Source organism: Parasteatoda tepidariorum, chromosome 6 (genome assembly GCF_982258835.1).
Source record: "Parasteatoda tepidariorum strain Cologne lab strain chromosome 6, Ptep-v5.0, whole genome shotgun sequence".
In the NCBI taxonomy this organism is placed as follows: domain Eukaryota; kingdom Metazoa; phylum Arthropoda; class Arachnida; order Araneae; family Theridiidae; genus Parasteatoda; species Parasteatoda tepidariorum.
This window is the reverse complement of record NC_141760.1, coordinates 109406055-109423092: the sequence shown is the minus strand read 5'-3', so window position 1 is coordinate 109423092 and position 17038 is coordinate 109406055. Positions and strand designations below refer to the sequence as shown.

At 30.1% G+C, this 17038-nt stretch overlaps 1 protein-coding gene across 3 annotated transcripts in view; it reads right to left on the bottom strand.

Annotated features, from left to right (window-relative positions):
* LOC107443053 (uncharacterized) overlaps positions 1–17038 on the bottom strand; it is a 29267-nt gene that overhangs the window by 9005 nt on the left and 3224 nt on the right. Inside the window, exons 1-3 of one of the 3 annotated variants that reach the window (XM_043043244.3) lie at positions 13666–13768; positions 2396–2467; positions 1463–1562 (exon numbers count right to left, since the gene is read on the bottom strand). In XM_043043244.3, the coding sequence (XP_042899178.1) occupies positions 1463–1562; positions 2396–2467; positions 13666–13718 (225 nt within the window). In that variant the 5' untranslated portion in view covers positions 13719–13768. Of the gene's footprint in view, positions 1–1462; positions 1563–2395; positions 2468–6020; positions 6055–13665; positions 13769–17038 lie in introns of those variants that run through there. The other 2 variants (XM_043043245.3, XM_043043243.3) reach the window with 2 other exon arrangements.

Below are 17038 nucleotides of genomic sequence, written 5' to 3'. Positions count from 1 at the left end.
AATTAAAACCAAAGCCAAATATTTCTTCAGATTCTAAAAAATAAACAGGATCTCTATAAATCTGAAGTTCAGTAAATTTATTATCCTATGGTTATATTTTAGGAATATGAGGCATTAAGTTTAAGTCATAATACGATAGTTAAAAATATAAATTGCATTCCTAACAAATACTGTGCACATCATAAATGAGAATAAAATAATCTCTCTTGGATGTTTCACAATAAATCGGATCGGACAATAAATCGGATGCCAAATTTTTTAAAATTTTATTATTTATCATCACCACTGATTAAACAACGCATATGAATGATCCTTTAAAAGTGTAGCATTCTATAAGGGAAAAACATGCTTTATGAAGCATATATTTTTTTAAATCTCAATTATAATTAAAATGTATCTATACATTTTATCAGGAAATATACTTTGTTGTGAACTTTACTTGCATTTGATAAATAAATTAATTATTATTTTACTTTAAGCAACAAAAAATGTTCTATCTAACATTTCCTTATTATTTGTAGCATATATTCTTACTACAACTTATACAACTAACATTTTTTCAAAATTTTCATGCTAATGTGCTCGATAAACAAACAAGCATGTCTTCAAATTCTAACTTTTATCTTTAATTTCGATGATAAAATGACATTCGAACGATTCTATCCTTAATCATCGAAGAATCATTTAATAATGCACTCTCTAAAAGCATGTAATTAAATTTAAAAAATTCAAGGAGTTCTAACAATTTTTGTCTTAGTGTTAGCAGCAAGTGTAAATCAACAAGACTTATTTCCCCCCAAAATCATTAGAACTGTTTGAATTTTTTCAAATGAGTGACATGCTTTCAAAATCTGCAACTTAATCCTATTTTTAGAGGATTTTATAAATTAAATTCATTAAAAAAACTGGCTGCTTCTGACGTAACATATTTGGGTAACGTTCTTGTCTTGCTGAAATATGCATAACATATTTCCTAACATTAAAAAAAATATTATCTTATTTAATCCTTTTTCAATAAATAAAAATAATTAATATAATATGTAATATTTTTATAACTCAACCATAAATTGAACGCAGAATAAAATCTATTTTTAGAGTTTCCCTCTACCTATGCCTAAACACATTAGCATGGGATTTAAAAATCGTTTTTTATGGTTGCAGATGTTTTGATTTCATTAAAATTCTCTATTATTTCTTTTTATACCTTTCTAAGGCTTTAATAATATTGGTGATTTTATTATCGGATACGCAGCTTTATAAATTTGTAATCAACTTCGAAGATAAGGGCACCTCTAAAATATTTTTTGTTTATTTTATTCCTATCGCATTTTTTTCACGTTGTTAATTTAAAGCAGCAAATTGTGCACCGTTGCAACTTCGTAATTTCGAATTTGACTCAAAAGACAAGGTATTTTTGAGTCAATCAAGAATATAAAGAACTAAAATCGATTTTCTAACATACCTCTTTTTGAAAATCTGATGAATTCTGGTTCGAGTGGTTATCCGTGGAGAAAACATCTAAAGAGTTGTTTTCATTATTAAAATTCTTGTCTTCTGTTTCCCTAAAAGAAACAATTCCGAAATTAATATTTACTCCAGACATAAAGAAGGTAAAATAAAATGTTTTATAAAAAGTTGTTTAAGAAAGAAAATCAGATATCTCTTGTTAACGCGAGGAATCTAAGCTTAAGTAAGTGTTACTAAATCAGTGACTTATAGGCTATGAATGAAAATCGTAATTATTCTTATATTTCTTTTATTAATGTCGAACAAATTAGTGTAACTTAAAGGTGATATAATTCTACTTTTTAAAAATAGATAAGTGATAAAATATAACGTTTCTAATCCTTAAAGATGTAAAAATGATATTTTGAAATCCAAAAATTGGCAAATGTTGGTGGACCTAAAAGCAAATATTTAATTAACTAGATTTAAAAGCTGATTTTTTAAGAGAAATAAGTCGATTAAGCGATACGATTTTTCAAAAACATCCAATTCTTACGAACAATTTATTATATCAATCAGAAAAATTAGAAAATACCTCACAGAAGAGTTATGAAGATTTTTTAAATACTTATTTAATAATTCAACTATAAAAAAAATCAAAAGATTATACTTGTTAAAAAAAGATTAAAAAATGTGTCTCAGAAAAATACAGTGTTAGAAAAAACCCAAAGTTAAGTATAGAAACAGAAAAAATTTTTTAAATAAAGAAGAATTTAAAGAAAAAAAAATTCTGACGTTAAAATCTAACATAACCCAAAATTAACTGATTGCTAAAAGTCATAATTTTTATTAATTTATTTCTAATTTAAGTAAATATAATATTTTAGGTTCTAGTGTGCATTATCAAATTCTTAAAAAATAATAATATGAATTTGTAAGGAATACTTACATAGCAGGCCAGTCATCGAATTCTGCTAGCACATTGTCCAAAACTTCTAGAGTTTTGCGGTATTCCTCAAGCCTAGAATACAAAAACTCACTCTATCAAATGAGCGCATTAGTATTGTTTTAACACACATCTTTCTGGAATAAGTTTTTAATTGTTTTAGCATATTTCAACACATATGTCTATGATTGTATCGTCTATTTCTAATGAATACCTCCGTGCATACGCCATTTTGGAATATATTAAGCATTTTCTAATGTAGCGGTTCTTAACATTTTTAGTTGTTTGGACTATCAATTTCGTAAAAAAAAGAGGTCTACGAACAACTAAATATGAAAATTATATATATTTTTCAATGAAACATCGATTAATGAAATCAAAACATGATCGTTTAATTTTCTAGCTCTCTTTTTGTTTAAGGACCAGTTTTCCAGATTGGCTCATCGACCAGTTTCAATTTTATCATTCAATATAATTGCTTTCAGTTATTTCATTATTCAAATTTATTTGTCAGATATTTCCTTTCCGAAATTCACGAAAACTACGAACGAAAGCTACATAACACTCTGAATAACTTTTGATTAAAATATTTGATTTTCACTAAGATACTATTTTAATGATTCACAGGGTAGATTTTAAATAAACTTTTTAATTCGTGATAACTAGTAACTAATTCACTAAATTCGACACAAAAAAAGAGGTTTTTCCTTATACATGTGCTTTTTTCGACCCTGAAAGCATGAAGCATAATCGTACATTGGAAAATAAAATCTAAATAGTTAGGTCAAGAAAATGGCAATAAGTTCAAGCGTCTTAATTTTATTGCTGGCATGTTTAGCCATATCTCAGAATCTATTTTAACAATCAGAATTTTTTTTTGCAGGGTGCTATTTATTTCGATGCGGTTTTTGACCTGCAGAACGTGGGGTGCATTCTCTGGTATACGTTTCGTGGCAGCTATAGTTTCAATAGTTAAAATGAGAAAACTGTTGATAAGAGACTCTGTATGGCGATTTTAATTTCAGAGCCGTGGTGACGTTCGCCTTCCAATGAGGTGAACTGGATTCGAATCCCAGCGATGGCTGGTTGATGCGAATTCCATACTCGGCTCACACCGACCACAGTGCTGACGTAAAATATCCTCAGTGGCAGACGGATCATGGGTTAGAGTCCCCTTCTGTCGGGCTAGCTGTGGGTAGTTTTCGTGGTTTCCCTCTCCATGTAAAGCAAATGCTGGTTAGTTCCATCAAAAAAGACCTCCACGAAGGCAAATTTCTCTAAATACTTTATACGGGAGTTCCATTGTCTTCTCGATTGGGTTCAAAATTACGAGGAGACGGAATTGAACATCAGTAGTTGTAAAATCAAAAAAGTTGGTCGGCTGTTCAACGACGATTATAAAATTATATATGAAACAAATATGAGTCGTGAGGGCTTAAGGAGTAGAGTGCTCGCCTTCCCATAAGGTGACCGGGCTCTAATTTCAGCGATGGCTGGTTGATACGAATTCAGCATCCGGTTTGCACCGACCACAATGCTGACATAAAATATCCTCAATGGTAGACGAATCATGGGTTAGAGTTCTCTTTCCATCTGGCTAACCGTGGCAGGTTTTCGTGGTTTTCCTTTCCATGTAACGCAAATGCGGGTTAGTTCCATCAAAAAGTCCTCCTCGAAGCCAATTTTCTCCCACTATTTGATACAAGAGTTCCCTTGTCTTATGGATTGGGTTCAAAAAATTTCAAGGCTATGGATTTGAACATGAGTAGTTATGAACCCAAAAAATTCGACGGTTATGAAATAAAATAAAAATTTGATTTTAAAGCTCTAAATTTATTCAAACATTTTTTTTTCATGTCTAAATTTATTCATACATATTTTTTTTCACGATTATAAAAATAATTCATGTAAAGATAATGGAGTCCCCACTTGAAAATTCCACCTGGCAAGTAGGGTAGGGGTCATAATAGTAGATATGATCCATCAATGTGGAGGAGGAAAGTATGTGTCAAGGGATAAAATGTACTTTCATTATCCACACTCAAAGGAGGCTGTGTATTGTTATGAATAGATTTTTGTACATGCAAAATTTTGAATAATATAAGTCTTAATGAATGCTTCTCAGCTTTGCTCTGTAAATAACTAGATAGTTCTAATTTTACATTTCTATGATTGATCAACTTGGGTAATGCATAGTCAGATTGCAGCGATTTTGTTGTTACAATTTGTTACTACCTTCCTCCAACAAAAATAAGCGAATCCCACAGCACTTTCCCCCATTAGGTGCTTTCGTAAGATTTGGACTGCCCCGTAAAACCAATCCACTATAGATATATATTTCAAATCAAAATAGTTGTACAAAATAAATGAAATAATTTGACTGTTCATTTCTTTAGTATTTTTATTGCTATTTTTAGAATATATATGCTTATTTGATGATAATGAAAAGCATACTATAATGGCAATTGCATCTACTATTTTAAATTGACGTTATAAGGGGCATATACTGAATATTAATATTTGGCCTGAATTCGAGAAGCAACTGAGGCTCCAAAGGGATTTACCCTTCCAGTCCCATCTGAGTGAAGGTCTTGAAAAATAGGAGTTACGATGAGTAATGTGCTCATTTCCACTATGCTTGTGCCGAGGTGGCTCGGGGGATAAAGGTTCGCCTTCTAATGAAGAGAACCGGGTTCGAATCCCAGCGATATGAATTCGCTCGCACAGACCACAGTGCTGACGTAAAAATATCCTCAGTGGTAGATGGATCATGGGCTAGAGTCCTTTTGCCATGGGGCTAACCGTGGCAGGTCTTCGTAGTTTTCCTCTCCATGTAACGCAAATGCGGGTTAGTTCCATCAAAAAGTCCTCCACGAAGGCAAATTTCTCCCAATACTTAATCCAGTAGTTCCCTTGTCTTCTGAATTGTGTTCAAAATTGTAAGGCTACGGAGTTGAACATTAATAGTCGTAAACCCAGAATTGGGTCAGCTCGGAAAAATTTCTTTAATTAACTAATTAATTTTTTAAGTTTGTTAAGTTGAAGTAGCAAAAAGAGAAATAGATTAAATGTTGCCAGATATGTGTCTTAACATTTATGTTGACATTTTTAAAAATATAAAAAACTTAATTCAGGAAACTTAAAAACCGTTGACCTGTTATAGTGTATGCAAGGTAGTCGTAATAGATTTTTTTACGAGTTAAATTAGTTCTCATTTATTTATACGTAACAGCAATAGAAAGGTCAGTAATGATAAAACACTTTGCAATACGTAATTTCTTTAAAAGTCTTTTCATATAAATCTATATCATATCTTTTCATATAACTATACGTCTTTTTCACAATTATGTCGGTTTACATATCAGCTCACGGAACGACGTTTTAACTGTATAACTAAAATATATCACAATGAAACCAATTTATGAAGCTCTTCACGAAGTCTCAAATAAATAAATAAAACCCGAAGCGTTTTCAATTTGCGACGGGAACGCGTGCCATTTATAAAAGTTTTTTGCGTGTTATTAGTGACACGACAGCTGCCTGTTGTCACTCGTGTTTTAAAGTGTCGATATAAATTTAAACAGAGCATAAACGCGCTGAAAGAAAAGGAACGATTCTTTATACATACCAGTTATTGAAGAACATCCTTGATACTTTCCTTTAATAGAACAGATAAACGGAATAGAAAGTGGAAATGAGTCGTGACGTCATTAACAGCTTCATTACATATTTAATTGATGCAGAGAATAACTGTTGTTTTAGTCATTCATTTGTGAACAGTAACGGACACTCCAGTTGTTTGAATGATTAAATATTATTTTAACCCATATGATGTAAGAAACGCTAATTCTATGGCGTTATATTTATTTAAGAACATTAAATACACACTGAAGTTATTTGAATGGTTAAATATTATTTTATTGAAATCCATGAGTGGTGTTTGAACTGAATGATTTAAGAAGCGTCTATTCTATGGCGTAATATATTATTTAGAGTAGGTAATCATCTATAAATATGTAAATAACATATCTTAGTCAAAAGTGGTCGTCCTTTATTACAGTTCCTTGATGTTTTTGTCACATGTTTGTAGCCCTTTACAAAAATTATATATATATATATATATATATATATATATATATATATATATATATATATATATATATATATATATATATATATATATATATATATATATATATATATATATATATATATATATATATATATATATATATATATATATATATATATATATATATATATATATATATATATATATATATATATATATATATATATATATATATATATATATGTATATATATATATATATATATAAAATATATATATATATATAACCCTAAATTGGGTTGGTTGTTAAGTGACGGTTATAAAAAAAAAACCTACGCCTGAGAGGCGTGAAGTCTCAGGGGATAGAGCATTCGCCTTCGAATGAGGTGAACCGGGTTCGAATCAAAGTGATGGCTGGTCGATACGAATTCCGCACCCGGCTCGCACCGACCCCAGTGCTGACATAAATATATCTTCAGTAATAGACGGATGGGTTAGTGTCCCTTTACCGTCAGGCTAACCGTGGAAGGTTTTCGTGGTTTTCCTCTCTAAGTAACTCAAAGGCGGGTTAGTTGCATAAAAAGTTAGTTGTTTAAAAATATAAAATAAAACCTAGGCTTGAAATTTTGCATATTGCTAAAAAGAAACCTGATCTAAAACGTTGGAAAAAACACAATCCAAACTGTTGACGAGCACAATCCAAATCAATTATACATCCAGACTTTTTATAGAGAGAGATATCTTGAATATTTAATATATCAACACAATAATATTTAATATTTTAACAGCTTAATGATTAAAATAGTTTCGATTATGTGGTATAGGCATATTTTCCTTCTCTTGAAAAATGTAGTTCATTTTAAATGACAGAATATAGAGCACGAAAAAAATTGGTTTTTGAGTGACATTTAATTTAAAAAAAGTCGCGTTTTAAAATTTATGTTAAAGTTGTATGTCCGAATTTTATTCCACCCCATTCCATACTTGCACTTACAATTCTCTTACAAAAACAGCCCGAATGCAAGAAAGACAGAAAGAAAACAGCTCATCCGTAAAGTGTTAAAGATACATGTCTGTGTTGTTTACCATTGTTTCCTACTAAGTTGTTCACTATCGTCGTTTTATAGTTAAATTAATGTTTCTATTTATTTAATTATACTTTTAATAAATAAATAAATAAATCGAAAAAAAGCCAGTAATAATTAAATGAAAGAAATACTGAATTTTTTCTATAAATTGCTGAATATCAATAGGAAGATTTAGAAGGACCTTTACCTTAAACCCCATGTTTTTAAACTCTTTCGATATTAAGAAAGTTGTTTGATGACGGCTAAACTGATTTGCTTCAGTAAACTCCGACGACAAAAAAAAACCGAAAGTAGAAAAGAAATAAAAAAAGTAATTTCAGTGGATGTTCTCATGGAAAATCATACCCTTGAGATATCCCTCGGTAATTCATGTGGAACAGTACGTGCAATCTGCGAACGAACTCAAATTCTCGTTCAGATTGTGTTTAGTACCGCACTGCTTCGACACTTATTATATAAACTAGGGGTGGCCAAGCTCCTTGATAGTCGAGCCATTTTTCAAAATTTGAAATTTTTCGCGAGCCGCAATTAAATATGTATTTAAAAGGTAGGCAAAAAAAGGAATGAATTTTTTTTTTACAGAAATTATATTTGTTGAAAACATATAAATAAAAGTACAAAATATATGTATTGAATTTAAATATTAAAAATTAAACACATTTATTTTACTTCTCTTGATAATTCTTTAAAATTTGATGAATAATTGGTGACAGCACTTCTTAGTAATTCTTTGAGGCTGTTGAGATTGCTAGTTGATGCAGATCGTTGTTTGAATTTCACGAATTTTAAAGTGGAATAAAATGATTCACGTTGTTCCGAATATTGATATAATTCGACAAGCAGCCTTTTTTAATTCAGGATTCTTCGATTCTGGTACAAATTTCCAAAATTCAGTAATCGACGTCGACCAATATTTTAATTGTAGAGCTTGATCTTCTTGCATCTCTTTAATTCTAATTCTCCCGATGCTTTTTGGGACAAAATTATATTGTAAATGGAAAACACTCACCTTGAATTATGTTAATTTCAAATGGATTCAGAAAAAAAAATCAAGAGACGATTTAAAATATTTCAAGTCTTGAAATCCATTTTGGGAATTGCGTCAATATTCCTTCTAGCTTTTTTATATACTCGTTGAGTTTTTCTTGTTTAATATTGGAACAATTTTTTTTTAATTCGAGGAAAATGACAAAATGTTTTATTTTTAATGTCCTTTTGAAAAAGTTGTAATTTAGTTTGAAAACTAAATATATACTGTGAGAGGCCAGATATTATTTTACTTTATCTTGGGTACATTTATCGAGAGCCACAAATAATCCTTCAAAGAGCCGCATGTGGCTAACGAGCCGCAAGTTGGCCACCTCTGATATATGCAGTCGGACGTCTACTTAACCGCTTCGCTTTTTTAAAGAAAAAAAATGCAAATAATTAACATATTTTTTTATTTCATCAATAAATACAATGAACTAAAACAAAACATAGTACACAAGTTCTAAGTTGAAATTATAATATTTTTATGCGTAAAAAATATTTAATTTACCATCAGTTTACTATCCCAAATTATCACGGGCAAATGAAAAAAGTTAAATATTAGTCTTTGTACATGTTCACATCTTCATGATCTGAAAAATCATTTGCATTACTTTACTACGCTATTTTTTTACTCTTTTTGAAGTGGAAGTCTTATGCGACTTCCAACAAGGTTGTGTTAAACGTTTAACGCTACATTTTCATAGGCCGGGAAATCACGTGGTAGGATCCAGTTTTCCCTCATTCATTTCCATATTGTTTTGGTTCTCACTAGCAATAATAAAAGTCATAAAAGTATTGTTTTTCTATAAATATTTTTTTAGTCTGATTTGATACACACACAATTTAATAGGATAGTATTTTTTATTTTCAAACTTAGTCGATAACAAGTGTAAAAAATGAGTGAAAACAATCCCACGGACAATGCGACGGACTTAAGGTTATGTCAAGGTATGTCTCTTGTGAATATCAATTGATTGTTAGGTTTTCTCTTCTGAAATTACATTATGACGCCTTCACGTACATTATTAATACAAATACATTTTTCATGGCGAGACGCTGAGGCAACCACAAGCACTTCCACTGGTTCAAGAGGTCCAGGAGGGAAAAATGCACAATATTACCGTGATTACAGAGCACGGAAGCGAGCGGAGCAGGGTCGTTGAATAGAACTAGTGATCCTTCAACGACTGCTGATTCTTCTACAATTAACGTCGCAGGTTGCGAAGTTTAACTTCTTCCGCTCGAAGGGACTCCACGCACTATTTTTTTTTCTATGCAAATTCAGCAACCATCGCATATACAATTGCACAAAACACGTCTACAGTCCCACAAACAGCAAAACTCCCAAACAAAAATTGGCAAACTTCCAATTATCATTGTTTTTTACTCCGGCCGAGTAAAAACGTGATAAAACAAAACATATTGACGAATTCTGTTATGGCCGAGTTTACTCGGGATAATAAATATTTGCAGTTTCCGATTTAATTCGGGATAATCAGAGAAGCGGTTAACGAAGTCACTAAATTCCAATAATAAGTTCGTTGTATAGAAAATTCGCTAAATATAAAATCACCTTTTGAAATACTTAAACAGAACAAAACAGGTTTTAATTTCATAAGTACTTGACATAATTGAAATAGCAATGGATACACCCTTAATCTTGTAAACTAGTATCTTCTATTTATTTTATAAATCTTAACCATGAAAGAAACCTGCATGGAAAGCAAGAATAGAGCAATACATTATCCAGTGTTACACTATCATGGTAAAGGACTTGGAGGATTCCACCTATTCGTGAATGGTATCAACAAAATACTCCTGGGGCTGCCCTGGAGCTAAAAGGTGGTAGGAAACTACAGACAGCTATCACAAGACTAATCACTGGTCATACCCGCGGACTAACATTTGTTCAGGGTCAAAAGACGTTCCCTGTATGCCTAAAATGTAGTGCTCACCAGGCTTCACCTGATCATTTGCTGACCTGTATGGGACTGGAGAAATTTTTTATTTTGGAGGATCCGCAGATGGTGTTTGATTTTCTGTCGGTGAACGGTCTCCTGGACTTGGTCTAGCCTTGTTCTGGGCCAAGAGGAATAAGTACCACCACCACCACACTATCATGCTACATACATTTTCAACTAAAAAGAGCTAAATTTATGCTTAAAATTACAGCTGCATTTAAAGTAATTTTAAACATACTACATGCGTTTCATATAAATTACCACATGCGTTTTTAAGTTTAATTGCTACCGATAGAATTCGTTAATTTTGTCTGAGTTTTTCGTTTAAAATGCAAACAAAGAGGGGAAGGGATTTTACTGCTTTCTCTAAAAGTTAAGTGGCTACAAAAATAAATTCAAGTTCATTTCCCCCGTAGAATACGTTAACTAGTTTGAAATGTTCCGAAATATTTGGGAAAGTGGATCTCAAAGAAAAGTTCGTTAAATAGAAAATTCACTTCGCTTTTTGGAAGTTATTTTGTGAGGAATTTTCTTGGTTCTTCGAAAAAAAATTGAAAAATAGGAAAATTCGCAAAATGGAAGTCTAATTTACAAGAACTAGCATGTAATGACAAAAAATACGGGAATTTAAAAAAATACAGAAGAAAAATGTTAAGTAGTTTATTAAATTTGTAAAGAAGGAAATGACGCAAAATTTTGTCCATTATCAAGAAAAAAATCTAACAAAATCCTAAATAATCCTGGAAGAAAAAGAAAAAGTCATTTAACAGTGCCCCGAAACGTTAATATTGGTTTCAAAGATGTATTTCTTGCATCACGTGAAACAAAGTATCCTGCACTTCTCTTCATGCTTTCCCGATGATCAATCATGATGATTACCATCTCAGTAAAATGATATTTAATGATTGAAATAACTAGAAAATCTATTACTGTTCTTAAATAATATATAACACTATACGTAGAAGCAGAGCTTCCGAAATTCAAAATCACCTATAGATCTCAATAAAATTACACTTTACCATTTAAATAAATGGATTATTATAAAAATATTAAATATCATTATTATTATTTATATTATTATTGCTATTAATATTATTATTATAATATTATTATTAATATTATTCATATTATTAATAATATTTAAATAACCATTTAAATATTGTATAATGCCATAGAATCAGCGCTTCTTAAGCTGTTAAGATAAAAACCAACTATCTATATCTTAGTAAAATAATATTCAAACCTTCAAATGATTGGAATGTCCGTTAGTGTTCTTAAGAGGTAACAATATGAATGCTTCGAAAGAGTTAAAGTATTTTTAATTTTTCTGTCTGACTTTTTAAAATTATTTTATATGTAACATGTACTATTTGGGGTGCGAAATACGATCATTAGGTCAGAAAGTTTCCTCGGATGTTTGTTTTTTCCCCCACCCCACAGTGCTAAAAAAATAAATAAATAAATAAAAAAAAAACACTGATTACCCTAAATAACTTCGAATCTAATGATCGGATCTTCATGTTCTAGGACTCAAGAAGGTGAACTCAAATGTCATAATAAATTATTGCTGACGATATTTTAAATTAAGAAATCAGACACGAAAACATAATTTTTCTGAATGAACATACTTTCTTTTTCAATTTATTTATTTATTTCGAAAAAGTTTGAATTTTAAGATTTGTAATTTTTTACAACATTTTAAAGTATGTAATTTTACAATGCAAAATACAAAATTTCGCGAAATCGGATGAATTGTTCTTGGGAGATCGAATTTTAAATATATGACTCCTTTAAAAATTTGATTTCTCAGGAACTATTCAACCGATTTCGCTCAATTTTTTTATTTTGCGCGGACCGGGGTTGGGGAACACTGCCTTAGGGGACAGAAAACCGAATCCGTTGAAAAAAAATGTATGCTTATATAGAGAAAGTACGTTTTTGTGTCTGGTTTCGTAACTTAAGATGTCGTCTACACTAACTAATTAACATATTTGAAGTCACCCCTTCGAGCCAATAAGATTCAGTCCTAGAACGTGAAGATCCGATCATTAGATCAAAAGTTATTCAGGGTGGTCCATTTTTTTGGCAAACTGTACATTATAAACTTGTCATATATGAATAGGAAATCAGGAGAAGGGAAAATAAAGGTGAATAATTTGCTTGCATAACATATAAGCAAGGCAAATTATTTTTTTTTTTATCCATGTTTACAAATAATTTTATGAATAATCTGAATAGTAATAATAACAATAATAAATATAATAATAATTTTACTTACTTAGAATTTTTTACAATTTTCATTAGTTATTAACGCTTACATTGATCAAACTAGAAATTAATATTGCTGTAAATATACTTTTGCAATTATTGACATGTAATAAAATGTAAGTAATATATTTTAGACCCCACCCTCCACTGTTTATTAATCTACTTATGATAAATTATAATAATCAATTTTAATAACTCATAATGATTTAAAATTCCCATTAGCAGGTTTAGGTGGTAGTGCTTATGTTAAAAATGACATAAAATTTTCATTAGCAAATTTCGATAATAATACCTGAACTAATAATGATATGAAATTTTCATTAGTAAGTTTCAGTAGTGATGCCTGCATTAATTGTGTAAAATTTTCATTAGAAAGCTTCGGTAGTAATGCCTACATTAATTACATAAAATTTTCAATAGTAAGTTTCAGTAGTGATGCTTGCATTAATTATGTAAAATTTTCATTAGAAAGCTTCGGTAGTAATGCCTTCATTAATTACATAAAATTTTCAATAGTAAGTTTCAGTAGTGATGCTTCCATTAATTATGTAAAATTTTCATTAGAAAGCTTCGGTAGTAATGCCTACATTAATTACATAAAATTTTCATAAGTGAGTTTTAGTATTCATGCCTGCGGTAATAATAATATAAAATTTTCAATAGTAAGTTTCTGTAGTAATACTTACATTAATATTAAAGTAAAATTTTCAATTTGAAAACAACTTAGTTACTCATACAAAAATGAAAGTAGAAATTAAAATTATTTTACCTACCATTTTGTTTATCCAAACATTGACAAAACGCAAGATGGGGGACCCCCCCCCCAAAAAAAAAACTTATTGATGCTACTTACTCATAATAATTTTCTTTCTTCACTCTCCATTTCATCATGCTCTCTAACAACATTGAAACGAAACTGTAGAGCACGGGATATTTCTTCTACCTGTGACTCATCTCTTTCGAACTTGTTTTACTCCCACTCTTCCCCCTACTCTCGTTCTTAATCAATGTTGTTTAAAGAGACACAAAACCTTAATAAATATCATTTTTTTTTTTAACAAAAGGAAATCTACGTTTTTGATTCGGTGCCAATTTTATCAATATTTATTTTATTACCATTCTTAACAATATTAAAATAAAAGAATTTTGTGTTAATTTGCCCATAAGTTAGATTTTTATTACTATAGAATTTTTTTTCGTTCTATTTTCTTCTTCTTTTGTGTCGTATTTTCTTGACCTTTATTTTAAAGAACGTTTTAGGTTTCTTTCCTCCTTATGGGATATTTAATTGAACTATCCGTTTATTTATTTTTTGAAACTTTCTTAGAGCTCAGCACTTTTTTTACAATCCCTCAATTTTTTTCAATTCAGTGCTATAAAAATGATCACATTTTTTTAGCACTTTTTTTCTGATTATATTTTATCAACTCAAAAATTTTTTTTTAAGAATCGATTTGGCATCTTACTCCAAGAAGTTTCTCAAGAACACGTTTCTAAATATGCACTTTTTAATTTTTCACTGTTAATAATATTATTATTTTTTGTTGATTGCCTTCTAAACTCCTACTTAATTTTTATTCTCTTTTTTTAGAAAAAAATTGATTTATCGTCATTTTAATTTAACTGATTTATTTCTTCTTGGTATGAATTATACTTACGAAAATCTTCCTTTTACTTTTTTTTTTAAAGTAAACCTTTCTACCCATTGGCAAAATGGGTCTTGTTTTGGGTATTATGACGTGCACACTTTGTTTGAACGTCATCACGCTTTTCAACTGTGTTCAATAATAATAATAAACAGTGCGCATGCGTTGTCATTGCATGCGTTGCTATGGCGACCGCTGCTGTTTGATAATTTTTTTAGAATTCTTTCTTCTTTTATTTTCATTAGCAGTCATTCTTAATGTATTTACATAATAATAATTTAAAGTATTTTTATATACTTTTTATTATTAACTTATAATTACTGTCTTGACGGTGATTTTAATATAAATATGAATACTGAAGAAGGAAAAGTATTTTGTGACGTCTTGAAACACGTATACATAGGCAGGATTTGAAAACAAATCCGACGACAAACATCTATTGAGACAGTTTTTGCTACCCATGATTTGAAATGTTGTGATGTTTATCAGAGTCAAACCAGAAAGAAAAAGCATTTGACCAGTGACCGTACTACTAGTGACCGTAATAAAACGATCAAAATTTTTATTATTTATTTATTATAAAGTTCTAGTACTTAAGAGTTCTTATTATTATTATTTTTATTTAAGTTTTGAGCTTATTACTACTGAAAAGCAATACAACACTTTTTCATCTTTATATATATATATATATATATATATATATATATATATATATATATATATATATATATACTTTACTTTTATATACAGTGGTGGCCAAAAGTGTGGACACTTTTTGAAAGTTTCATGTTTTTCTACTTTGTGTGCTTGTAGAATATATTAATTTTTACTTAAATACAAACGTTTATGTATCAAATTGAAGGTAATTTAATGTAGAATTTAATAACAAGTACAGTAATACAATATCTGTATTACAAAAAAAGTTACGCAATTAATAGTAAGATCTATCTTAGATTTGCATTTTTTTAAACTGATACTTACACAATCAATACTTAGTAGGATAACCCTTATTTTTTAAGACAGCTTCACAGCGTCTTTTCATCGAGTGAACGAGTGTTTGGAGTTTATCTTTCGTAACCACATGGTGCCAAGAATCAATTATAGCTTCAATAAGTTGTCTTTTATTGGATGGACGTTTTTTTCGTACAAGAATTTTCAAACGTCGCCACAAATTTTCAATTGGATTGAGATCAGGGCTGTTTCCTGGCCATGGTAATATATCTATGCCTTTATTTTGAAACCATGCTTTGCATACTTTTGCAGTGTGGCATGGAGCTGAATCCTGCTGAAAAATAAATGGTGCGTTGTTGGGGAAGTTCTGGTGTACAAAAGTTCTGTTTACGTTATGAAAAACGAAATCAGTGGAAAATAAAGCCAAATCAGGCCGAAAAAGATGCACAAGTGCTACTGCCGATAGAAAAATTATACGGCTATGCCTACTAGATAGAAAAATTTCATCAGATGCCATTAGATGTGAAATGAATGCAGCGGGTATTGCAGTAAGTTCAAGAACTATTAGAAGAAGGTTATCAAGATTTGGACTACAAGCTAGAATTCCAAAGAAAAAACCATAATTAAATCAAAAGCAACGCGAGAAACGAGTTAAGTGGGCAAAAGAACACATTAAATGGTCAGAAAATTAATGGAAGCAAGTAATCTGGAGCGATGAAAGTAAAATATCGCTCTTTGGTAGTAATGGTAGAAAATACGTGAAACGTAGAGTAGGTGAAGCACTTAATCCTGATTGCATTGAAGCAATTACAAAAAACTCAACAAATGTCATGATTTGGGCATGTATGTCTGCAGATGGTGTATGCCGAATTCAAGTGATTGATGGCATACTGAATGCCAAAAAATACATCGAAACTGTCCTGAAACCAAAATTAATACCTTCCATCGGGGATGTCTTCCCAAACAACGCACCATTTATTTTTCAGCAGGATTCAGCTCCATGCCACACAGCAGAAGTATGCAAAGCATGGTTTCAAAATAAAGGCATAGATATATTACCATGGCCAGGAAACAGCCCTGATCTCAATCCAATTGAAAATTTGTGGCGACGTTTGAAAATTCTTGTACGAAAAAAACGTCCATCCAATAAAAGACAACTTATTGAAGCTATAATTGATTCTTGGCACCATGTGGTTACGAAAGATAAACTCCAAACACTCGTTCACTCGATGAAAAGACGCTGTGAAGCTGTCTTAAAAAATAAGAGTTACCCTACTAAGTATTGATTGTGTAAGTATCACTTTAAAAAAATGCAAATCTAAGATAGATCTTACTATTAGTTGCATAACTTTTTTTGTAATATAGATATTGTAATAACGTATTTATTATTAAATTTTACATTAAATTACCTTCAATTTGATACATAAACGTTTGTATTTAAGTAAAAATTAATATATTCTACAAGCACACAAAGTAGAAAAACATGAAACTTTCAAAAAGTGTCCACACTTTTGGCCACCACTGTATATATATATAAATATATATATATATATACATATATATATATATATATATATATATATATATATATATATATATATATATATATATATATATATATATATATAT